This window comes from Cyclopterus lumpus, chromosome 17, assembly GCF_009769545.1.
Source record: "Cyclopterus lumpus isolate fCycLum1 chromosome 17, fCycLum1.pri, whole genome shotgun sequence".
Lineage (NCBI taxonomy): Eukaryota > Metazoa > Chordata > Actinopteri > Perciformes > Cyclopteridae > Cyclopterus > Cyclopterus lumpus.
The window spans coordinates 8433405-8457697 of NC_046982.1; the positions used below are offsets into that span (position 1 = coordinate 8433405).

General features: G+C 41.8%; 4 protein-coding genes across 4 annotated transcripts; 2 read left to right on the top strand and 2 right to left on the bottom strand.

Annotated features, from left to right (window-relative positions):
- The first annotated feature begins 166 nt into the window (after positions 1–166).
- On the top strand, positions 167–2198 carry LOC117746853 (interleukin-12 subunit alpha). The gene is made up of 7 exons (XM_034556178.1): positions 167–186; positions 292–437; positions 529–615; positions 817–858; positions 1567–1689; positions 1812–1856; positions 2067–2198. Exons 1-7 carry the CDS (start codon positions 177–179, stop codon positions 2196–2198), a joined length of 585 nt encoding a protein of 194 aa, XP_034412069.1. The 5' UTR covers positions 167–176.
- A 3142-nt stretch (positions 2199–5340) lies between these two features.
- LOC117746741 (zona pellucida sperm-binding protein 3-like) lies at positions 5341–8199 on the top strand. Its single transcript, XM_034556046.1, has 8 exons — positions 5341–6051; positions 6190–6305; positions 6456–6559; positions 6703–6880; positions 6959–7076; positions 7245–7330; positions 7534–7751; positions 7941–8199. The coding sequence occupies exons 1-8, from the start codon at positions 5653–5655 to the stop codon at positions 8042–8044; spliced, it is 1323 nt and encodes a 440-aa protein (XP_034411937.1). The 5' UTR covers positions 5341–5652; the 3' UTR covers positions 8045–8199.
- A 2847-nt stretch (positions 8200–11046) lies between these two features.
- Positions 11047–11577, bottom strand: arl14 (ADP-ribosylation factor-like 14). Its single transcript, XM_034555921.1, has one exon. It carries the CDS (start codon positions 11575–11577, stop codon positions 11047–11049), a length of 531 nt encoding a protein of 176 aa, XP_034411812.1.
- A 2704-nt stretch (positions 11578–14281) lies between these two features.
- On the bottom strand, positions 14282–23784 carry ppm1la (protein phosphatase, Mg2+/Mn2+ dependent, 1La). Its single transcript, XM_034554568.1, has 4 exons — positions 22738–23784; positions 20620–20794; positions 16800–16961; positions 14282–16504 (listed from the first exon to the last, which is right to left on the bottom strand). Exons 1-4 carry the CDS (start codon positions 23134–23136, stop codon positions 16149–16151), a joined length of 1092 nt encoding a protein of 363 aa, XP_034410459.1. The 5' UTR covers positions 23137–23784; the 3' UTR covers positions 14282–16148.
- Between the last annotated feature and the right edge of the window lie 509 nt (positions 23785–24293).

The following is a 24293-nucleotide window of genomic DNA, read 5'->3' on the forward strand; positions in this document are numbered from 1 at the left end:
CATTTAGTGCTATAGGGGGAACATTACACAACCTTAACTGTACACTTCCAATTTACAGTTAGGTGTGAAGACGCTGCTGTATGTTGGGGAAAGCCCCTTCATCAGCCAGGGTATAAAACACTTAAGGATGTCTGAGTTGAGTCAGTTACACCAAAGAATCTGAAGTCTTATCCAAGATGCCACTCTGTGAGTATGATGTAAACCTGACTGAACAGTATTTTCTTTTTGCAACAATGTAGTTGAAACTGTAGTTTAACTATATTTTAACTGTGTTGTTTTTGTTTTTGTCAGACTTCACTCCTGCACTGCTGCTCCTTGTGCTCACCTGTGCTCAGGTCAGCCAGTCTGTGCCAGTGATGAGTAAAGGACCGCTGACAGAATCCTGTGTTTTACATGCACAGGCGCTTCTACAGAACATCACTGAAACACTCACACAGGTATGCCAAACAAACTAAATGTATTTATACAATTTACTTATAAAATGTATATTTTATTCATAGTTCAAAACATAATCTTCCCATGTGCTAGAATCAACTGTTCACTGGAATCGACTGCACCAAGGAGAGTGTGGAGCTGAACATGGAGACTAAGACGCCATCTGTGTGTGCACCAAAGGTATAGTGAAAATATATTGTTGTATTATTATTTTATTATATGTATGTATTTCAAATTTGGGACATAGCAACATTCTCAAAATTTAAATAATACATTATTGTGACAAGACAAAATAACTATTGTAAAAAAATGTATTCATGGCCACATATTTTATAGCTGAACCTCTGTATTACCTAAAATGTTGCTTTGTTCATCCCACAGGAATCAACATGCGCTGGAGTAGTCAAAGCAACATTTGATCAGGTAGGTTGTGCTCTTACTCTGAAAAAGATTATTAACAACACATATTTTCTTACTGTTTTAGCTTTCTATTTGTATATATATTAAAAAAGCCTATACATTATTTTGTCAGACTTTTACATGTAGACATTAAATTTGGAAGAAACAACCTTTGACAAAACTACAACTGTATTTTGATGAGTTTATACATACACTCATTGTCTACATTATTAGGTACATACTATATAATCTAATGCAATCAGACAAATGTTTTTCCATTTAGTGTACTTTTATAATGCCTATAATGTTACATTTCTAATGGTCATATACGTTTTATTCAGAGGTGTATGTTTTAGTTAGAGATAGTATTATTATTATTATTATTATTATTATTATTATTATTATTATTATTATTATTATTATTATTATTATAGTGTTGTACAAGAGTAAATAAGATTAAGAATAAGAATAAACTGAGGGGTTTCTAATGTTCAGTATGCAAATAGTTGAACCAAAAATAGAAACACCTCTCAATATAATATTTTCCAGTACAACACCACCTTTACCAATGACCTTAATAATAAACATTTAATTGGATTTACACATTTCTGAAAACAAATGGAAGTCCCAAAAGGGCTACATTAGATTGTACATGTGTTCAGTGAGTGTATATACACTATCTATATATGTGTATGTTGTCTTGACAATTGTCTTTGCTGTTTTTCCATCTAGGAGTCATGTCTGACAAACATTGGGGAGGATTTGCATCACTACTATAATTTCCTCGATGCTCAGCCGAACCCAGACAACAGACTGGCTCTAACTGTTCTGTTCAGCCTCAGAGAGATCATGGAGGTACATTTTAACCCAATATTAGGACATAACTGAATGACTGCATTCAACTGCCACAGTTTAGATGTTAAAGCCATATCTTGTGAAATATTGAATTGCTCATGACAGACATTTGCTCTCAACAGAACTGCTTCCCACGGTCTCTGCCAACAGACCTGGTCTCAAAGGAGGTAAGAGATCTCATAATTTACCCCATTACCATCATTTCAGAAAATTCCCCCACAGCACTAAAGAAATGTTGTCCTTTGGCTTGTCATTTTGAAATTTAACTTAATCAAGGAATCAAAGATTGAAAAGATAATTCAAACTCTAAACTTATTATTATTATTTTTCTAGATGTAATGAATGATTTCATAATTCCTCTGTGTTTCTTCTTTAAGGCTGCTACAGTGCGTCCAAGCCCCTACGATGAAAGACTGCACCTCTGTAAAGTGCTGAAGGGCTTCCAGGTCCGCAGCGTCACAATAAACAGAGCCCTTGCATATATGAACTCTGGTGAACACACTAAATGAGACACGGCGCTCTAACAAATAGAGTGGTCTCAGAAAGCGAGACAGAGCCATGCACTTCACACATAGATCACACGGACTACAGTAACGGTTCATGTTACATGGCTACTCTATCACTCTTTAAGAGCACATATTTATTATTTACGCAATCATGTAACTTATATTTGACATCAATATGGTGTGTTAAAGTACGTATTTATAAAGTTTATTTACAAACTATATGTTATTTATTTATCTATGATGATATTATGTTCCACTATTTATTGTTGTGTTTATCAATTGGTTCCAAGAATCACCAAATAAATAAAAATATTGATACTGCATAAATCCTGTTGATTTGTCATTCATTTATTCACTTGTTTTCATTTCATTTTTTGAAAATATATTTCTATGTGATAGTATACTCTTTGATAAAGACATTTCACATTCAAAGCTAATACATATTGATCAAAGTCAGTCATTGGACTTTCTCTCTTTATACAGCGACAGTCGCTTCTTCTACTGCAGCCACAAAACAACAATATGATTGACAGGAATATCTGAATTTGCTCTAATTGAGAAGAGTTCTCATTGATGCAAGTTAAGATCAGCGCAACCTTCAGTTTCTATTGTTGGGCACTTTGTTTTCTGACATGATGTTTTGAAAGGGCAGATATGCCATGTTGGTTATTCATGAAAACCTCACTGAAAGTGAAACATAGCTTTTTGTTTCAACTTGCATCCCTTCATCAGTAGAATTGGCACAAGAGAGATGTGCGGCTGCTGAGGTTGAGAGAGATATGACGTTCAAAACATGTGAGGGAAAAGTGGGTCAGAGTCAGACAGACAGAACATCTGAATACATGTCATGATAATAATAATAATAATAATAATAATAATAATAATAATAATAATAATAATAATAATGACAATAATAATAATGTTTTTTTAGCAACATACAGGGCTCACGGAGCAAAACACTTATCTGCCTACTCCTATTTCACTAAGCCCACCACACACAGAGAAATGTGTTCAAATACTTTGTTAATTCATAAGTATACAAAATATGTATACCTAAAAAGCATGTTGTATTTGCATGTTTTCTATGGAGCTGAATTCAGCATCTTTTTTTAGCAGAATGTTAACATACTTTTTTTTGCTTAACTTCCTCTCAGGCTTCAGCTCCAACAACCTCCGTAGAAAAGTATATTAATATCAATGTCCTATTTGTAGGTTTGTGTTTGATGTAATTAAGACAAACCTCAAAGCAAAACGAAAACCCAAAACTCAACTGAGAACACGTAATTAAAGACACGTCAAATTAAAGAACTGACATGTAGTCACAAATCAGTTGTGTGACTTTCTACATCATAATAGTTTATTTGAGGAGTTTCAGTCAGGATTTAGAAAACACCACAGCACAGAGACAGCACTGGTGGAAGTTACAAATGACCTCCTAATTGCATCAGATAGAGGACTCATCTCTGTACTTGTTTTGTTAGACCTTAGTGCTGATAAAGGACTCATCTCTGTACTTGTTTTGTTAGACCTTAGTGCTGATAGAGGACTCATCTCTGTACTTGTTTTGTTAGACCTTAGTGCTGATAGAGGACTCATCTCTGTACTTGTTTTGTTAGACCTTAGTGCTGATAGATGACTCATCTCTGTACTTGTTTTGTTAGACCTTAGTGCTGCGATCGACACCATTGATCATGACATCCTATTACAGAGACTGGATCAGTCGATTTGCATTTCAGGTACCGCACTAAGTTGGTTTAAATCCTATTTATCAGATCGATCTCAATTTGTATTTGTAAACGATGAATCCTCAATGACCACCAACGTTGATCATGGAGTTCCACAAGGTTCTGTGCTTTTTTTTACCTTATATATGCTTCCTTTGGGCAAAATTATAAGGAAACACTCGATAAACGTTAATTGTTGCAGACAATACTCAATTATATCTATCGATCAAGCCAGAAGAGACCAACCAGCTCGCTAAAATTCAAGCATGTCTTAAAGACATAAAAACATGGATGACCTTCAACTTCCTGATGTTAAACTCAGACAAAACTGAAGTTATTTTTACTGGGCCCTGAACACCTCAGAGATCAATTATCTGGTGATGTGGTTTCTGTAGATGGCATTTCCCGTGAGAAAATCTCAAGGACTGCATTTTTTCATCTATGTAACATTTCAAAAATCAGGCATATCTCGTCTCAAAAAGATGCAGAAAAGCTGGTTCACGCGTTTGTTACTTCCAGACTAGATTACTACAACTCCTTATTATCAGGCTGCTCTAATAAGTCTCTTAATTCCCTCTAGTTGGTTCCTAGAGTCTTCAAAATTAAGATGGGAGCCAGAGCCTTCAGTTATCAAGCTCCTCTTTTATGGAACCAGCTTCCACTTTCAGTCCGGGAGGCAGACACAGTCACCTCATTCAAGAATAGACTTAAGACTTTCCTGTTTGATAGTGCTTATAGTTAGGGCTGAATCAGGTTTGCCCTGGTCCAGCCCCTTGATATGCTGCTATAGGCTTATAGGCTGCTGGGGGATGTTTTAGGATACACTGAGCACCTATCTCCTCTTCTCTCTCTCCTTATGGATGAATTTACATCTCTCCATTGCACCTTATTAACTCTGCTTCCTCCCCGGAGTCTTTGTGACTTCACGTCTCGTAAGGTCCATTGGACCTGGAGGTGTCTGATGCCTCCTCAGTTGAGCCGGCCTCCTGCGTTGGCCCTGCTGATGCCCCGCCCCCTCCTCTCTACCTCCTTCTGTTTCATGGATTGGAGTTCCATTCATACATTGTCATATTCATGTAATGTGTTTATGTAACTCTGTAATGCTGTTCATCTGTACACATGACATCTATTGCTTCTGTCCATCCGGGTAGAGGGATCCTCCTCTGTTGCTCTCCTGAAGGTTTCTTCCCTTTTTTCCCTGTGAAAGTTTATTTTTTGGAAGTTTTTCCTGATCTGATATGAGGTCCTGGGACAGGGATGTCGTATGTATACAGATTGTAAAGCCCTCTGAGGCAAATTTGTAATTTGTGATATTGGGCTATACAAAATAAACTGAATTGAATTGAATTACAGCTGAAAGGGTTTACTCAATTTAAACTCAGTGACATCATTCAAACAGTGTCCACGGAGATACAATTGAAGCAGTTGTGGCGTCATCTAGTGAAACAAATAGCGTACAGCAAGTACGGCTTAGTGAAAGGACCATGCTACGAAAATACAAACAAAAGAAGTTGTCATCTAAGGTTGTTGAACACTGACATGAACTAAAAACGCTTCACACTTCGACGTTGACGCGTTTCAAGTAAGTATCAACAGACATGCGCAGTGAAACCGGCTTGTAATCAGTCACAACCTGCTGCCAGGTGTGTTGAGGGTTCATTAACAGCTTACAGCTGGGGTAGCATCTTCACAGGCCGCCGGACGACTGAAGCCAAACCTGTCCGAGGTCAACAATGGACTGCAACGTCTCCCCTTGGTGGCTTATGGTGCTTCTCTCAGTTTCCACGCTCACAGAAAGCCGGTTAGTGTCCAGCCGAGGCTCCAGCGCCACAGCGAACTCTCTCACCCCGAGCAGGATTCGTTACATCCAGCCTCAGATGACTGCGGTCAAACCGCAGCAAAGCGCGACGCTCATTGCGCTGCCTCGACCGGTCGTGGTCAACTGCCACCCCGACTCGATGCGGGTCGTGGTGCAGGCGGACATGTTTGACACGGGCCTCCAGGTGGACGGCAGCCATCTGCGCCTGGGCTCGGACTCCGTGAGTGAAGGGAGTGAATGCGCAGCAGTCTCATCAGCAGAGGCGGAATTCACCATCCAGGCCTTCCTGCGAGATTGTGGAACTAAACTCTCTGTAAGTGTGTACTTTACCTACTTTTTACCCAATGCAAGCTACAAGTGAATTTGTACAAAGTCTGTGTTCAGTGACTTTACGATTAAAAGCCTGTCTTTGCTGCATATACACTCCTGAAAGACACTCTGTTCCTTTCAGTCGACAAAAGAGAAGATCATCTATTCTAATGTCCTCGTCTACTCGCCTGAACCTTCATCTGATGGTTTGCTTAGACTGAATGAAGCAACAATTCCAGTTCAATGTCATTATGAAAAGTAAGTCCTGTAGGCTATATATTGACAGTATTGGTCGGAACCAGCTGTTTTGATGTGTATGCCTTTTGTTGTTGTTGCATTCAGCCTTTGGCATTTAAACAATGCTAAGAATTGATCTTAAAGTAGCTATAACGGGCTGTCTATTTTCAGGAGGTATGCTGTTGCTGCCATTTCCCTGCAGCCCACTTGGCTTCCCCTTGTCTCCAGGGTCTCGGCAGAGGATCATATCGACTTCAATCTGCTACTCATGACTGGTACTAAAAGGATATCATTGATGGCGCTTTTCTATTTTCAGAATAGTTTTGTGACAGTTTTTATGATTTTTGGTTCTCTTTGACGATGCCTGTTGTGCAACTGAATTTGTTCATTTGTGGATTTCTCATTTTCATCGTCACAGATGATTGGCAGTTTCAGAGGGGATCTGTTTCTTACTTCCTGGGTGACTCCATTCATTTAGAAGTTTCTGCCATCGTTGGTCATCACATGCCCCTGCGAGTCTACGTTGAGCACTGTGTTGCCACAGCAACTCCTGATGCAGAGGCTACATTAAGATATGACTTTATTGAGCATTACGGGTGAGCTCCTCAACCAAATCTTAAACCTCACCTTTGAGTGCAAATGATCCCCGTTCTCATCATTTGCTGCCCCAACAGATGTCTTGCTGATGCTTACCTGACAAACTCCAGCTCCCATTTCCTCCCAAGAGTTGAAGATCACAAGCTGAGGTTTCAACTTGAGGCCTTCAGATTCCACCAGGAGCCCAGCAATCGGGTTGGTTAATGTTCCTTTTATTTGGCATGCACTTTAAACATACCCTTTTTCTTTTTTTTAAATTGAAGAGTGTAAGACAAGCAATAGTTGGATGTTTCGGTTAAATATACATGGGACCTTTTGTTTAAAGAAGCTCTTGATCACCTTTCCCATGAAACTCTCCCACAGGTCTACATAACCTGCTACCTGAAAGCTGTTCCAGTCGGGTTATCTGTCAGCTCTGAAAACAGGGCCTGCTCGCTAATTGAGAACAGGTATTATACTTATAATGTGTGGTCCTTTCTCCCTACGCCCTGTCGCCACTGTATTATCAGAAAATAAGGATTAAATGTATACCTACTTTTTGAATGTCATGGCATCTGAAACAGTTTCCCTGTCCATAAAACATGCCATCAATGACCTCACTATTTTCACAGAAGTGAGTTCTCTAAATTTTAAACATCAATGCCTTATTCAGATGGAGATCAGTAGATGGGAACGACCAGGTATGTAGAAGCTGCGACATCTCCCATCGGGATGAGGAGCCTCTGCCCACAGAAGTCCTCAAAACTACCATCGGCTCCCAAGCATGGCCCTCCAAGACTTCACCGGAGGACAGACCCGACCAACGCCCTGCCAATTATTTCAGTTTTCGTCCAGGAGTTCTCCAGAACCAACAAAAAACTCGGCTAAATGGTGAAATCTAAATTATTGTTTTATAGTACTGTTTATTAAATACAATTATATAGAGTATGTATTCAGGTGATTAGCACAATAGCTTTTTATTTTTTTCACCAGCATTTAAGTTCCTAAGTTTATTTTCATTCAACTTTGAGTGCTGCTGAAATGGCCCCTTTAACATTGTTTTTTTAATTTGTTTTACAGACCGAAGTTTTCAGGTCGGACCCATTACTGTACTGCCATCCGTCAAAACCAACACAAGGCCATCGAACTACAAAATACTTTCACCAAAGAACGGGACCACCTGAGACTCAAGATGGCAGTGTGGAGAATGATGTTATCATCACTGCCTTTATACAAGACAAGAACATTTTGGATGAAACTCCTGTAAAGATTAATCGCATCATTTGAAATGCCACCTTCCCTGTAAAGTCAGATTCTTCCGCAATAAATATTTTACATTAACGTCTATTTTGTTTCTCCTGTTCTACACAACGCATGCTCGTAGTAATTCTCAATTATTTGATATCAGATATTTACAACATCCAGTGTCCTTTAGTTCTTTGCCAAGAACTTGATATGCCTGTAGCAAACAATTTAATTGCCATTGGTTTTTAAGCACTCCAAGTCATTAGGCTCAAGTAGCAAAAGTTGATGTCGAAAGGATGCATTGTGTCTTTATGTAACACAAATGCACACAATGCAACCTTTTGACATGTACTGTAAAGATGTAACATAAGACCAGCTATTTTGATCAGAGGAGAAAAGCAAACATGCTAGAGCACTTTGCCTCCATTACTACCCGCAGCCTACTCATCATGTAGTCACATTATTGATTAATCATTGTGAGGGTATATGCAGCAATATGATAAGCTGTCTGTGCCTACCACAGCCAGGAACAAATGTGTTGGTCACTTAACTCTTGTATGTTTATATTGGATTTATTTTCTCGAAAAAGAAAACGCCTATTTGCTTCTTGCTATTGTGGGTGCCAGCTCTGCTTAGGTGTGTTGTTGCAGTTTGACAGAGGCAGTGCTTTGCACTTAAAGAATCCTATACTAATCAGCTTTAATGGACGGCCACCAAACCACTGCAGCCTTTTGAAAAGACCGGACTTGACCCCTTAATGTACACTAGTATTAATATTTCATGTGGAAACTCTTCGTGCTTTTGCCACCGAGAGCATTTGATTTGGGTCAAGTTGTGTCAGCACCTCGGACAGCGCCCCTCCGTTGTTTACATTAATGTGGGCGTGGTGAGCGCTGTCGGTGGACCTGAAACATCAACCGTGCCTTCTGCAGACCTCTGGTTTCAATGTCCCCTCCCAACTCCACAATTAATCGTCGGGTCATTGTCCCGTGCTCCTGAGCGGACTGGTCGATGTCCTTGGCGCCTGTTTACTTGTATCCAAGGAATAAGCCATTCTATGGAAGACTGTGTTTACGATTGGCTGGACGGCATCCATATAACCGCTAAGTGCATAATAAATAACGGGCACCTTAAAGTACACTTAGGAGTTAATGTCAAACTTATTAGCATATTCATATGAGACATTCAGCTGTGCTTAGTCCACAATATAGTCGTGTGATATAGGAGTGCATATTATTCAATGGGTGAACATTTTTTACATATTGTTTTGTTTTTAGGTTGTTTGTCACACTTCTTTTTTTCTGTGTTTTTCGGACCTCTGGCCATGCGATGCGTCGATGATGGCTCTGCGTCAGCGTTTCAGCCAACGCATCTTTCAGCGTATTAAGTGAATCGTCTCGCCCTGCACTTTTCCCCCAAAGCTTTACCATCGAGGTCCACTTAATAATTTCTCCCCTTTCAACACAACGATGATGCTTTTCTACAAATGCCGAGCACTGTCGGTGTTCACCGTTTGCTTTCTCGTTCGCACGACTGTTTATGCCATCCGAAAATGTGGACTGGATATTTGTCGGGACGACCAGGTCTGCTGCGCGCAGGGAAACGACACCAAGGCCGTCACCTGTTGCAAGCAGTTCATGGACAAAACCTACTACAACATCGCCATGGTCACCCGGAAACTTTCTGGGGTGCTTATTATGCTGCTTCTCTTCGCTGCGGGATACTTTGTCCAGCGAATGTTGTGTTCCAGATCCAGGCAGCTCACCCCGCCTCACAGCGGACACCCAACTGTTACCACATCGCAGGATCCGCTCATGGAGAGCAGTGCACCGAACAGCTCGGTGGATCCGGCTCCTGCTTCTCAGCTGCCCTCATATGAAGAATGCAAACGCCTGCCGACATATGAAGAAACAGTGTGCGATGGGAGCAGAGGACGGCAGGAGTGCAGCATGGGACAAGCTACAGGACGAGGAGGTCAGTCCGATTAGTAACGGTTTCAACATCGACATTTGAGGTTATATTCGTCGTAATGGGCATTTCAGAAACACACACACACAAACCGCCCAGGACGTTGTCTACTATTTTCCCTGCTGCAGCCTCGTGTGGATCGATACGAGAAGCGCCCCATGGCCACAGATTAAGAGAGGCACGCATCAACGAATGTTCAAGTTGTTGGTTAAATGTAAAAAAAAAAGGCACCCTTTATTAATGGATTTGCGAATGTAATAAATCAGACATTGTAATGCTTAATCAGAACTAAAACATCAGTAAGAATAACTTTGGGCTTGCCATGTCGTGAAAAAAAATCCCCTTTCGACTCTTTAATTCATCACGAATGATCTTGGAAAAAATCATTAACAGCTTATAAACATTTCCCACTACATGCTGGAATGGACTATTATAAAAACCCTACTTATTCATCAACATGTATAACTGCTTTATTACCAAATGTGTTGTTTTATGCATGCACGTGTCTTTGTTATTCGCTGATATTGCTGATGTAACAGTGAAGGCTTTATAAACCCAAGAGTGTAATCTAAATGAAGGGCTCGGTGAGATCATCGAATTCTGCTTAATTGAAGATATGCTGCACCCTGGTAAAACAAATCATTTCTGCAGTAGCTTATTGTGTTTGCGTGGGACTGGTTCTAATGCATGGTAATATACTTCACGGAATCTTGTGTTTCATGTGGTATCCATTAGTGTCACAGAAAGTAGCCTAATTGTTTCACTCACTCTTAAGCAGTTTGCAAGATTATGTTGTTCAAACTGGGATGTGCATGCGTACAAAAGAAGTGACTTAACCAAAAGGTCTGATCTCATTAAATATGTTATTTATTGTTGTTAAGAAGGGGGTTGGATTTACAAACTTATTACAAAAAATAATTTGTCGTATCATCGATGTTTTAAAAATATCGCGTACAAAATAAACGTCGACGTCTCATTTGACCATTTGGACCACTCGCCTGAAGGCTTCTTCAACTCCAAATCCCGTCGAGGCGGAACAAGGCTGAACGAACCAATCCCGCCCCGAGCACATCTTCCTCAGGCTAAACGTGTCCTTGATTTCCGTGACAGTCAGAGCGCCGTTCACGTCCTGTTTGTTGGCGAGGAGAACCAGCGGTCGGCCCCGCAGCAGCTCACTCTTCAGTGTGTTCTCCAGCTCCCTGCGCGCCTCCTCCAGACGCTCCCTGCCCGAGCTGTCCACGACGAACACGACAGCCGCCGCGTCCGGGTGGAAACTCGGCCAGTGCTCGCGCATCTTCCCCTGGCCACCGACATCCCACACGGTTAGGGCGATATTCTTCCCGTTCTTCCTCGCCTCGAGCATTTCCACGTTGAAGCCGATCGTGGGAACGGTGGTGACACACGCGTTGAGTTTCAGTTTGTAGAGGAGAGTCGTTTTCCCAGCGTTGTCCAGGCCCAGGAGGAGAACTTGGGCTTCTGGTTTTTTCGACCCTCGCAGTCCCATGGTGACGTGGAGATATCAAGACAGTCAACTGAAGTGGGTCAGGCACATCATCCACGTGAAGTGCTCCATTGGAGCAGTGTTTGCTTTGTGCGTTGCCCGGAGTTTAATAGATCAACCATTAGCTCCACGATGACTAACTCACGCTCACCGATAAGGCGCCACACCAGGGTGTGCGCAACAACCAGAGGCATTGTTTATGCACGCGGTATAAATAGAGTTGTGCAAACATTGCATCTGTTAACACGGTATATTGTTCATCCGCGTTTTATACAATGGCAATGTGCCAATGAATAAAGGTTACAAAAGGTTATCGTAAGTTATTTTACTGAAAGACTACTTAAGTTAAGTTATAAGTAAGTTCACAGAGTGTAAACGCACTGAAAAGACAATCAGACACATTCTTGATCAAAACGTTTTCATTCTAGAAAAGTATACCTTGCTGGAGTTATGATTCATGAAAATAAAATCCGCTTCTGAATTAGAAAGAATATAATGAGTCATTTGTTTGTTTGTGTGTTTGTTTATATAGGACCACGGTGCACAGTGTCATGGATTCATTGTTGCGTAATCATTTGCTTGAAATTACAATTTTACATATTTAGGAATTGTAATCTCATTTAAAACACTATAGTTGCCTCAGTGGTAAACAATCAATGGTAAACAACAACAATATCCAGACTTCACCTGCCAAAGAAATAAATGCAGTTTTTTAAACTGAACCAGTGAGTCTTCTATATATAGAAAATAATCATGTGTTTTTTTCTTTTAAGTAATTAAATCCTTAATTTCAACAGTCCACACAATACAACCCTGACATCCACTTGACGTACATGTACAATGTCAAATGGATGTTCATGTTCCCCAAACAACCTCAACGTTTCAGAGTTTCTCAAAAACAAAAGGAGACATAAACCCAGTTGGCAATTATTATGCTGCTGCGAGAGACTGTTCTGAACAACCAAGTAGTCCTACATTTAAAAGTGGGTCAATGATATACAGTATACATAGTCAGGATAGTCAAATATAAAAGAAAGGAAAAATAAATGAAGTTCGGGTGCGCAGTTGGCCTAAGACACTTACAAACCACGTCACAATCTGAACAGTGGTGGATGTGTTCTCACAATGCGTTCACACCTAAACATTTCCAACTCTTTCCTGACTCAACCCAGACTCCCTACTTTCATTAGATCTGCTCCACATTCTTTTTAAAGATACATGTGTATTTTTACCCTAACTAAAACAGACATCACAGCATAACAATAACACTGTTTCCAAAGAAAACACGTTTCTCTCAGTGCGCATGAGATTACGCCACTCTTCATCCCCACTAGTCTTCCCCTCGTGCAATCTGACCCTGGATACAATGAGTCAAAGGACTCAATCAACACATGGCAGTGATCAGTCCAGCCAACTCCATCCCCTTTGACTCCATGGAGCACGTCAGCGAGGGAGCCCAAATCAGCGGCATCCTGCTGCCCAGAAGACTCCCGAGTTTAAGGACACACTGGGTGCGTCCAAGCACGCAGTGCTTCACTTAATTCCATCCAAGAATGCGTCCGCATTTCACCGGATTGATTGTTGTATCAAGATCTGGTGCATTTCTCTCCCGGCTTCATCCACACGCCACCGGTTGGATTATCCATCACGTACACCAGCCCCCCAGTGTCACCGCGGCTTTGGGTCCAAGAGTGGACGGTTGACTTCTCCAGTGTCCGTGGGGACGAGTGGGGACAAGCCGACTGGCTGGTCACCTTCTTCTGAATGCGGACAACGGAGGCTTGAGAACAGCAGTCCACTCGCTCACACACGTCCACGCGATGAAAAATCACCCGTGCTTCGATGGAGGACTTGGAGCTTTGCTGTCCCATGTTGTGACTTCAATTCAAACACCCACTTTGAATAATCAAAATTGAATTGTGTAATTCGTTCTTATGTCTGAGTTTGTTCAAGTTTCTTTCTCTGGTGCCCGGCACGCGCTTCTGTTTCAGTCCCCAAGTGCCAAATCCTTATAGAATCGGACAACGGGTTCCCGTAAAGTATAGTGTGACGCATTTGACTTTATGTTGATTAGATGCCTGGATGTTCCAACACGGGACTTTGGCATTTGGATCAGTCCACGCCCGAGCTATTCTGAGTGTCTCCAGCTGGTAAAGACCGTCACTCAACTCGGCGTCATCGAGTGCGCTGCCGAGCTGTCCGCGCCCCTCCGAGGGGGCTGCAGCGGGGTTGAGTTGCCCTGCAGACCGCAGCGCACGGTCGCGGTCTGTATGGGAAGCTATTTGTGGTGCGACGAAACGCATCCCGAAAACACGCGGAGACGTCACGTGCCCCCTCCCGAAATCCCCTCCCCTTCCCAAGCTCCCTCTGATCTCACCGCCTCATTCTTTTGCTGACGTTGTTCGCCAAAATGTAGCTCATCGAGACGGGTGGTTGGTGGCAAGAACACAACTCATTCCAAATTCTGGAGAGATGATATAATGCATTATACATCATCTCTGTGCAACCTTATAGCTGCTTGATCATAATTCGTATAACATGAATGAGAAAGTGGTGAAAGATAAATTTAAGAAAAAAAACTGAGAATTTAATTAAAAAAAGACCCTTTAAAAGAAATAGTTTGTGCATTTTGTTGTAATTGAGCTGCACAGTTAATGTAAGTAATGCAATGCCAGAAGGCCTTGAGATAATTAAGACTGAAAATGCATTCAAGATGAAAGAGTTTATTACTGATAGTTTACATACAGATTTATTTTTACACTGCCTTCTCTTTTCACAGCATCGGCTCAACATGTGTCAAGTGATGGTTAATTTACCGAAGCGCAAGAAATATATTATACAGTGTACTGATTTAGTAATTGACAGACACACCCAAACACTCAACAATAAATAAGGCATTCGGTAAACAAAAACAAAAAAAAGGCGTCTCTCAGGTCATTAAACACAGTGGTAAACTGTAGTTGAACTGGAAACAGCAGCACATTACGTTTTACTGTAACCTTGCTTGACAGGTTGGTGCTGTCGTATTGCTGCAGGAGCATATTATATTACTAGCTACTAGCATTCCGGTTGTGAAATTCCCAATGTGTCACCTCTTAGTTCTTTTCTGGAGGAATTTTCCCAGGTCAAAGGGAGGCACCAGTGTCAATGGTAACATTGTATGCACTTTGTTCATGAACATAGATAAGCGGAAGCATGCCCTGATACAGATGGTGTAAAACAACTTTGATGGAACACCTCACTTTAGCTCCATAAAACTGCAGTACCAAGAAGTGGAGGTCAGGAACTAAGTCAGGTTCTACATGTAATAAAACCCTCTTGTATTACTGAGGGTATACAGCGTTTACATTGGCTGATATGTAAGAATTCTCCATTCTAAAAAATAAACATCTAAAAAGTGCTTGTATTTTTTATTTTTAACATAACCGTTTATGTGTCTGTGTGCATGTGTTGTATTTTGAAGTAATACTCCACCCATAATCTCTCTTCTGAGTATCACTATACCATCTGCACAATTTTGCAGTTTCAGCCTTCAATGACAAAAGCGGCAAGACCAACCCTCAGCTCATAAATTGATTGATCAAATCTACATACAAAACTCAAAGTAAAAGTGTGTATTACTAATTCTGTTTACTTTCATCTTTAAATGATGAACTATTATTACTAGTGTTTAAATTTAATGACATTACTTTTTACATTTTTTTATGTGATATTCAAATTGCTCAAGTTTCTTGCTTAAACATTTACAATGTCCAGTTCTTTGTAATTTAAAGATGTGCAAGCACCTAAATCCAACCCACAGAGCAGCAGTGGGAGCTGGGATGGGAGTCCTGCCAAAACAGCAGCTGGCCAATCAGAGCTCTTGCTGTTTGAATTCATATTCGTGCAACTTCTTTTTCCCTGTGACACCGTTTCACGCTGACTGCAGCAGAGGGTGAAACTATGGTTAAGAGCTACCTCTAAGTCTGCAGGCGCTGAGTGTTTGATACTCAAGAGTCAGATTCTAGGTGCAGCATCACTTCAAGTTCAATAAAGGTATGGATCCACTGGAGTCTTTTTGTATTGGAAATGTTCCAGGTCAAAACTGTGACAGACGTTGGCGTAATCGCGAATACATTTTCAGTAGCTTCCTGCGGTTGCACAGTGATTCTTAAGTAGGCACTAGTTGAAGCCTTCTTTGAAGAAGCCTCCAGTGGAGCTGTACCACTTATGTGCATGTACAGCAAACAGTAGCTATTCACTCACAGTCTAATGGGTGCTGGTTAAGAGAAATCCCCTGTCTGGTGTCTGTCTGTCTATGTGTGTTTATGCATCTCCACTGTTTTCAGTATTTTATGTATTTATCATGAATTGAAACACTGGTTTTGAGATAGGTATTGTGTGCCCTTATGTCAATTAAAAACCCACAAACAAAACAAAGCATTGTTTTTTTTAAACACGTTTTTGCATGTGTTTAGTTCTCAGTGTCCACATTTAAACTTCCTCCAGTCCTCCTGTTATATCACTCTCACTGCTCCAACCAGAAGATGTGGAAAACCATTGATCACAATGTGAGCTCTAAACTGGACCCTGACCTACTCCCCCGCCTTGCTGCTCCCCCCAGCTCCACTTTTGAACTTCACCACCATGACGGTGATGTTGTCGGGGCAGCCGCGGTAGAAAGACTGGAGGACGATGCTCTTGGCGCCGTAGTGAGGCTCGTCCAGACGCTCGCGGACGAACCGAACGGCCTCCTCGTTGCTGAAAGCGTCCCACAGGCCATCTGATGCCAGGATCATGAACTCTGGCTGCAGCTTGTCCATGTCAAAGGTCATGATATCGGGGTCGGGGATGACTACGTTGAGGTTTTTAAGCGGGTAGTCCCCTAGAGAGCGAGACATAGCCAGGATCCCCTGGACTCTCCAGGATCCATTAAAACTGATGAAACCTCCTGGAAGTGAAGAAATAAGAAAACTCAAATGAGCTGACATTTTAAATACTGGCTCGATTTGATATAACTTGATAAACAAAGATCACATGTGAAACTCTTTTAATCACAAAGCCTGGGTATCTATTTCATCAAAGTCTGACCTGTGTTTTATACACAGACACACACACACACACACACGACGCTGTTCCTAAATAGACCAACAGATGGCAACAAAGGGCCCTAAATTCCTCCACGTGAGTGCAGTGCAGGTACATTCAGTTATGTGATATATTTTACAGGGTTGTTGTTCCTCTACCTGCCCTCTTGATCCTCTTGCGCTCTTTCAGCTGGTACGGCTTGTGGTCGTGCGACAGTGCAACAGCGTTGCCATCTTTGTCACACAACACGCCGCGAGAGTCTCCAACGTTTGCCACTGTGAGTTCTCTGTCCGATAGCAGGGCCACTAAGCATGTCGTTCCTGCATGGGAGAGTGAGTGAGAATGACAGAAATAGGAGGAAATGATTCAGAAAGTTTTTTAGTGAATGTTCCAACAATTCTGAATTAAATCTGGTTGCAAGTATATTCTCGACACCGGGAGTAACATCTTGGGGTTTATCACATCATTAAAAAATGGCTTAGCCTGTGAAAACATTGCATTAAATGTGTTACAACATCTTTAGCGATCACACTGCACCTCTGTTGCAGGTGAAAATAGAAAAACAAATACTCTTTATGCCAGATTTAATGTATTATTGTAATGTGTTGCTTGTGGTTGCTGTTTAGAGCAAACATAAGAATGACAGGCAATGTTTGGTTTACGTGACATTGAAGATAACATCATTCTTGGACCAAGTCCAAAATGTCAGTAAATATATCTCCAGAATGGAAATGCCAAGAGATCTCTGCTATGATCATATCTGCCACTATTATATTTTCATTGATGTTCTACACTAAAAGAAATATTTTTGAAAGATTAGACCACCTAATTATCCCCATGAGCGTACATGTACAGTAACCTATAATGACATGAGGTTAATGTTTGACATTTAAGGTGTGATCTCCTGAAAAATAGATGTTAAACAAATGCTGCAAACAATAAATTGATATGGTAGGACCACCCGCAGGGGGGCCACCCAGGGAAGATCATATTACTTGATAATAGTGTTGACCTGCTGGTCTCTCTCTCTTACACAGACAGACAGACAGACAGACAGACACTCAGGTGTATCTTTATGACTCTAATATGCCAAGTTGACAAAGTCACCAAACAAATCTACAATGACAAATAATGGGCCAAAAACAACAGTTCCTTGGGGGAGATGTATCAAATGCCACCAACTGATCAATCTGCACTGCAGCTCTGAGTTTAACATCAGAGTAAAGAGTATTAACGACAGCGTAATAGAACATTCAGTCTGCACTACAAGTGGAGCGCGCAGCCAACATATCAGTTTTTGTTTCTGGAACAATTCTTCTTCTTTCAAGACCTCTCTTATGTTTCGTTGACAGCTGTGATTCACTGATTAGCAAATTGAGTAACTGGGAGTGTAACAAAGGGAAGTAGGAAGCGCTCGGGAGAGAGAGGAAGTCCTTGCTTTAGTTGAGACCAAACAAAGTAATTTCACGTCTCCTCTCATCGTTTAAGAATCCAGCAGTATCATCTTCCATACATCTATTATCCTCCGTTTTCCTTCTCTCACACGCACACATTTGAGTCGGACGTTGTTTATTGGCCGACAACGTTTGGTAGGATGGGAGCGCCTGGCTCTTCAACAAAGGTGCGTTAAAACAAGTCTTCTGTTGCAGTGGCTATGACTTTGGACATGGAATAGCCACTATGTTAAGTTTTTAAAAAAAACACACATAAAAACTTTTGAGTTTGATTTCTCACAATACTCTTTGAACACTGGACATTAATTTATTCTAAACAAGCGATCAAGTGGGAAGGAAGAACCGACTTGACTGGACTTTGGGACAAGAGGTATGTATTGTTGCATGCCGCATGCATTCAATTTGAACTACTTCCTCATAACGTGGCACCTTGAGCTTTGACCCTCCTGCTCATGTATCTGCTGTGCAAAGTGGGTGAGAAAAGGCACAAAAGTGTGTCTTATCAGCACTACAGGGTCTATTGTGGGATATTGTGAATGGTGTGTTGTGGCTCAAGTTACGGAGCGTTAAACACTTAAACAGGATGAGATTTGAGAAAATATATATATATATATAACCCTGAAATTTGCTAATTATCTGAGTGGATGTAAATGCATAGCCAAATCAATCTGATATTTATTGTGGGGGCTTGCTGCATTCCGAGAAACAAAAACAGAGATTCAGACTAGTGTCTGGACTTTTAATGTTTCGATATGATGCAGTGAAAGAAATGCACAAATGTGCAAACGTTTAAGTCCATGATGGACATTTCTCATAACTTTAAAAAGGAATGGCACATTTTGTAAAAACAAACGTAGGTCCCAATTCAACTGAGTAATATTGAAATGTATATTGGAGAACATTGTCCACGGTATGAGATTCACAGTCTTCATCGATAAAGCTCCAACTCTTTTATGGCCTTCTTCTGAGAGGATGTTATAATGCAATACAAAATGCTCAGTCAATAGAAGAGATAGGTTAGAAAAGTCTACGTTTTGGGATGTTTAATATGGGACACATGAGCAGAGAATGCAAAAGAAAAGGGCTCACGTGTGCCATCTGTCAAAAGTAAACCCCTCACTCTACTGCACGTCAAGACCGGAGAGCATGACATAACTAGGGTGGACATTTATCACAGGGTTCTGTTTTATGAGTAACGTGTACTGCTGAAGTCTGAATAGACACAGATGCAGCACATCTTGACCTCGCCTCCAAGGCGTCATCGAAGATACGTCAATGATAACGTTTATCTTATTATTGTTTCAAGTTCATTGTGCTATTTTGTCTTTCCATCTAGCCTTGGAAGGCGTTGGTGCGTGAGGGGAGGAAGGAGGACACTGCGAGGAGGAGCAGGGGGGAGGGGGCAAACATAGCAAACATTATTGAATGTGTATAAAACTCTGTTGAACTATTCTTCTGGTTCAGACCTCCTAACCATTTGTGGTGAAAGGGCTCGGTCCATTCAATTGAATTATTCCAAGAATCTGTTTAACAAATGCTTAAAGTGCTACACATTGCATTTGAGATTGAAAAGATTAATTTCCATAACACCAACAAAAGAGTTTAAATGTGGTATTGAAACTCCCAAAGTAAAGAACTAAACTTCAGATTGTGCTGGAAGAATCAGTCTCCAGGACTGACAGCATGTCTGTCCTGCGCTACATTGACAGTAAAACAGAAAGTTTCCACACGTTTGCAGCAAATCAAGTCTGTAATTTGGTTTTCTGGTTAAAAAAGTAAACTACGAATGCATGTTTGGTAGTCTGCAAAAAAGGCCAAAGCAGACGAGCAAAAGACGGCTAGCCCGAGAGTCGAGTTACACCAGACAAACCCCCCTGAAGTTGGTACAGACTGCTTTGGACCAATCAAAGTGAAGATTGGACCATGTTTTGTCCAGCCGTGGCTTCATCTCTGGATACTGACTCCTGCATTTACAACCTTAGCTGATTTATCTTGCGTCTTAAATGTGGTATATTAAAAAGGGATTTTGACCTTTAAAATGTTTTTTCATAATTTTGAGTCCTAGAAAATTGTTACATTTAGCAACACATCTGTGTAACAAATGATTTCAACACAAGACACACTGCAACAACCGAGACATAATAGAGCGTGGGAACTGCCACGATAAACTTCAGTCATAAAGTTCTAAGCTAAAACAACTCTTTATTGATGGAATAGGGGCGACAACTTTGGAAATGGAATAGCCCCAATGATGTGTAAAGTGTGTGCATTGTGCTCAGAGGACATGATACAGGAAATTATGAGATTTGTTTGAGGTGTTGTGTCATGTCCTTTCAGACATCTCTACTTTAAGGCCTGGTGCAAGTGTTTCTAGACACATGCTTGAACATCTTAGCTGGTTTATTTCACAAAACACGCATCCAGCTTTCTTCCCGTCTCGGTTAACCCATAAACTGTCCCCCCACCACACACACACACACACACACTAGTTAACATTCACTTCCACTCTCCTCCGCACCCTGACCTGCTTCATCGTGGTTGGCAGAGAGCTTGTCCAGTATCTCACGATCCACGTTCAGGATGCGCTGCTCGAGGATGCTGCCGTGAGACAGAGCGCCGTCTCTCTTCTCTCTCTCAAAGGCCTGCAGCTGCTGCTTCAGGGAGTCTGGCAGGTGGGCCTTCACATAGTCAGCTGCAGCCTGGGGGGGGGGGGGGGGGGGGGGGGGGGGGAAGCATTTAGAAACTAATAATTATAAGTACTTCCGATATAAATGATAAAGATATGTCATAATAATAAAGTTCTGTTTGGCTTTCATTTTCTACTAAATAAGAACAACTCTGTTCTCTGTAGTCATATAATCGTCTGCAGTCTACAGTTCATCACATTGATTAATTATCCTCAGTTTGACAGGTCAATAGAATAAATAATGGTGTTACTGTTTGGATTTTTACCAGTTTTTCCCAGGAAATATGATCAAATACTATTTACATGAGTACTTTTTTTCGTTTCATACAGCAGGTGCTCTGTGCTGAATTATTGAACAACCTCCTCCTCCTCCTCCTCTTCTTCTTCTTCCTATACTTTCTCTGCCAAGATTTCCATTATGCTAATGCTGTTGAATCAAATCTTTATAAAAGGAAAATGGCATACCGTCTTAATGCTGAGTCAGATACGGAGTACATATTTCATATTCACAGTTCTTATTAGTGCACTTTGGGCCGCTGATGTGTGAAAGCAGTTCTGCAGAACAACGTATAGACCTTCATTCAGCTTGAGTTCTTCACCACCAAAGGGTACGTTTCACAGTCTGAGGATTTAATGAGTGAATGTACATTATTGCACCAACTTTTTCAAAGGCTGATTAATCTGTATGATGGATCTCTTCCCGACATTTATGCTTTTTTTGCCCCCACGAGTCATAAATTCAATTTTATGTAGCAAAGTAGTGCGAAAGCCTTTTAAAAAGTTGTATAAACTAATCAAAGTTCCTGCTTCAGCAGCAGGTCTGAAAAGCAGCAGCTTGTGCTGACTTTTATAATTTTGGGCCATAACTCACTACCTTGATAAAAATACAGGGAGAAAGAAAACAGAGACGTGTTTAAGAAATGCCCTGCATATTTTCAGAGGCGGAACACACTGCACTGCCACAGGCCTGTTCCATCGGCCTGTATTTGGTTTGGCGGCATCACTTCCTTTAATATTTGTGAGGTGTGTGCGAGTGTGTGTGTTTGCAGTTGTGCCAAACTGCATAATAAATGCACTGCAAATAGGATGTCCTATATGCATTGAGAGTCCCGGAAGAAAAACACAGCGTTCCCACATAACCCCTTAACTTTGGACTCAAATATAAATATGTGTTTGTGGGACAGGACGGGAGAGGGATCCAGATGGGTAAACACCTTCGACTCTGTTTGTTGTCTCCCTCTCTGAGATTGAACACAACCAAGTGGCAGCTCTTGCGACTAATCTTGTAAAATGGAGAACGGGGAGTTCCAGGTCCTGGTGTGACCCGACGTTAAACCACCAGGAGAACATTCGTCTTGAGAGACAGAGCTTTCATTTTCATTCACGAATGGTATAGAACTATACGATATAAGAACTATATGCTGAACCATGACATTCACGTTTTTTTTTGCAAATAGCACTTTGTACACAGAGCTTGAAAGATGTTTTCAATGGAAAATGCTTAGATTGATGGGGGGTGGGAGGAGGGGGGTGACAGATGGCATCTGGGCCACGTGGTCTGAAAGGAGCCATGAGAAACCACTGACCCTTGACACAAGGGAGTGGTTGACAGATGGACAAAACCTTCGCACACACTCAAAGGTCTTTGTGATGCATCCAAAGTCAACTCCCTGATTGACAGTGGGACTGAGGAGGTGTTCACAAAGAAGGATACCATGATGGGGAGGGGAGGGGAACTCAAGGCATATAGGCAAATAACCGTGTTCCTATAGAAACCTGGCATGGTGTTGTTTGTTTTCTATCTCTTATAATATAATAATGTCCCTTCCCATTGTGTTATATATCATGTCATAGTGTTGCCGTGATACATCTCATAATGGGATTGCTATAGGTTCCATTGAGTCCAAACTAATGCAGGTAACATCGGCCCGTTTAACCTTCTCCCTCCCAGCCTACCTCTCCACCGTGGCCGTCAAATATCCCGAATATAGACGGGTGGCTCTTGTTGGTGATGTCGGTGAGCACCTCGAAGCGATCCTCCATGTGATCCCGCCTCCCCTGGATGGAGTACACCGCGACGTTGTTGTTCTTGAACTCCCAGGTCTTGGAGAACTCCGCGTCCAGGACGCTGAGGCCTCCCAGCCGGTCGTTCTGCATCATCTCCGCCACTTTCCCCTTCACCATCTTCACGGCGTCCCGGCTGGACTTGACGATGGTTTTCACCTCGTCCGTGTGGAAGAAGTAACTCCACAGCGCCAGGCTGATGCACAGCAGGAACAACGTCTCCGGCCTGAGGAGAAAATAACGCATGATCCGACCCAGAAGAGACAAGAGCGTCATTGTGTCTCCTATCATCACACGCAACCAAACTGCGGTCTGTCTTCTTTCACCCGTTTGCACAATTCACTCCATCCGCTCAGCGGAACTATGAAGAAACCGATTCAGTCCCACGATGTCTGGCTTTCAACATCTGAAGTGTTTCACGGAGGACTTTTTTTTTCTTCTTTCTTTTTTGCCTTTCTTCTCCTTTACTCCGACTGCATACGCGCACTGTGCACGGCAGACTGCGAGACACCGGGCCGGGAAGCGCAGCTCAATAGCGGACAGGCCACCGTCATTGACTCGGTCCGACGTCGCGGTCCTATCTGCGGCTCACTGAACAGCTGCACGGGGATTCTCCGAGTTGAGCTGATCTCCCACAGCCCATTGTAGGGTGACAGATACTGTGGGTTAGTCCTACCCCGACGAAAGACATGTCACCGTGGGCCGAGAGTCGACGAAGTGACGGGAGGAGGAGTCCTCCTTTTCCGCCGCTGACCCCGTTTCGTCTCTCGGATGGCCTGTTCGGTCCACGCGTCAACAACACTTTCTGCACACGCGCGTGTCCTTTCCAATCGAGAATAAGGCCGGTTAGTCAATTGCGGACCTCTTAATAAAGAAAAACACGAGCCGAAGCCAGAGCCAGCTGGTGTGCACAAAGCGTGTTATTTAAATCGGGGCTTTATTTTGAAAGTAGGTAGCGGAAGTAGATCTTTTGACACTACTGACTCATCCTTTATGTCGTCAGCGCTGACGAAAGTGCGCAGCTGCAAACTCATAGGATAAAAAAAAAAAAAATAACATTGCGGAATAAAATTATTATCTACTCATCTAGTGTAAATCAGAGTGATATTAAATCTAAATACATATTCACTCCATATTATCTTCACATTGTATGGCCCTGCTGACATTAATCCATATCCGATTTGTAGACACAAACAAAGTAGCTATAAATGCAGCACAATTGCAATTCAAATAAAAGGTTATGACGCAATAATACATTTTTTGGGATTATAATATGAATTGTAACGAGTGTGAGATGAGGCCTTTGTTCAGGTCAGTTATTTTGCATTGACTCAACACTGCCACCTGGTGGCTTTCTAGATTAATATTTCTCTGACAGTCTTATCAACGTCACAATTCATACTCGCAGACAAACACACAGGAATCTAATTATAACGGTCACAAATATT

Excerpts from the sequence above, each read along its gene's own strand:
- arl14 (XM_034555921.1), bottom strand. The coding sequence starts at position 11,577 with ATGGGACTGCGAGGGTCGAAAAAACCAGAAGCCCAAGTTCTCCTCCTG.
- ppm1la (XM_034554568.1), bottom strand. The coding sequence starts at position 23,136 with ATGATAGGAGACACAATGACGCTCTTGTCTCTTCTGGGTCGGATCATG. Across the intron at positions 20,795-22,737 it reads TTGACGGCCACGGTGGAGAG|GCTGCAGCTGACTATGTGAA; the intron begins GTAGGCTGGGAG and ends CCCCCCCCCCAG. Across the intron at positions 16,505-16,799 it reads CAAGAGGATCAAGAGGGCAG|GAGGTTTCATCAGTTTTAAT; the intron begins GTAGAGGAACAA and ends CTTCACTTCCAG.
- LOC117746853 (XM_034556178.1), top strand. Across the intron at positions 438-528 it reads TCACTGAAACACTCACACAG|AATCAACTGTTCACTGGAAT; the intron begins GTATGCCAAACA and ends CCCATGTGCTAG. Across the intron at positions 616-816 it reads CATCTGTGTGTGCACCAAAG|GAATCAACATGCGCTGGAGT; the intron begins GTATAGTGAAAA and ends TTCATCCCACAG.
- LOC117746741 (XM_034556046.1), top strand. The coding sequence starts at position 5,653 with ATGGACTGCAACGTCTCCCCTTGGTGGCTTATGGTGCTTCTCTCAGTT. Across the intron at positions 6,560-6,702 it reads CAATCTGCTACTCATGACTG|ATGATTGGCAGTTTCAGAGG; the intron begins GTACTAAAAGGA and ends TCATCGTCACAG. Across the intron at positions 7,077-7,244 it reads ACCAGGAGCCCAGCAATCGG|GTCTACATAACCTGCTACCT; the intron begins GTTGGTTAATGT and ends ACTCTCCCACAG.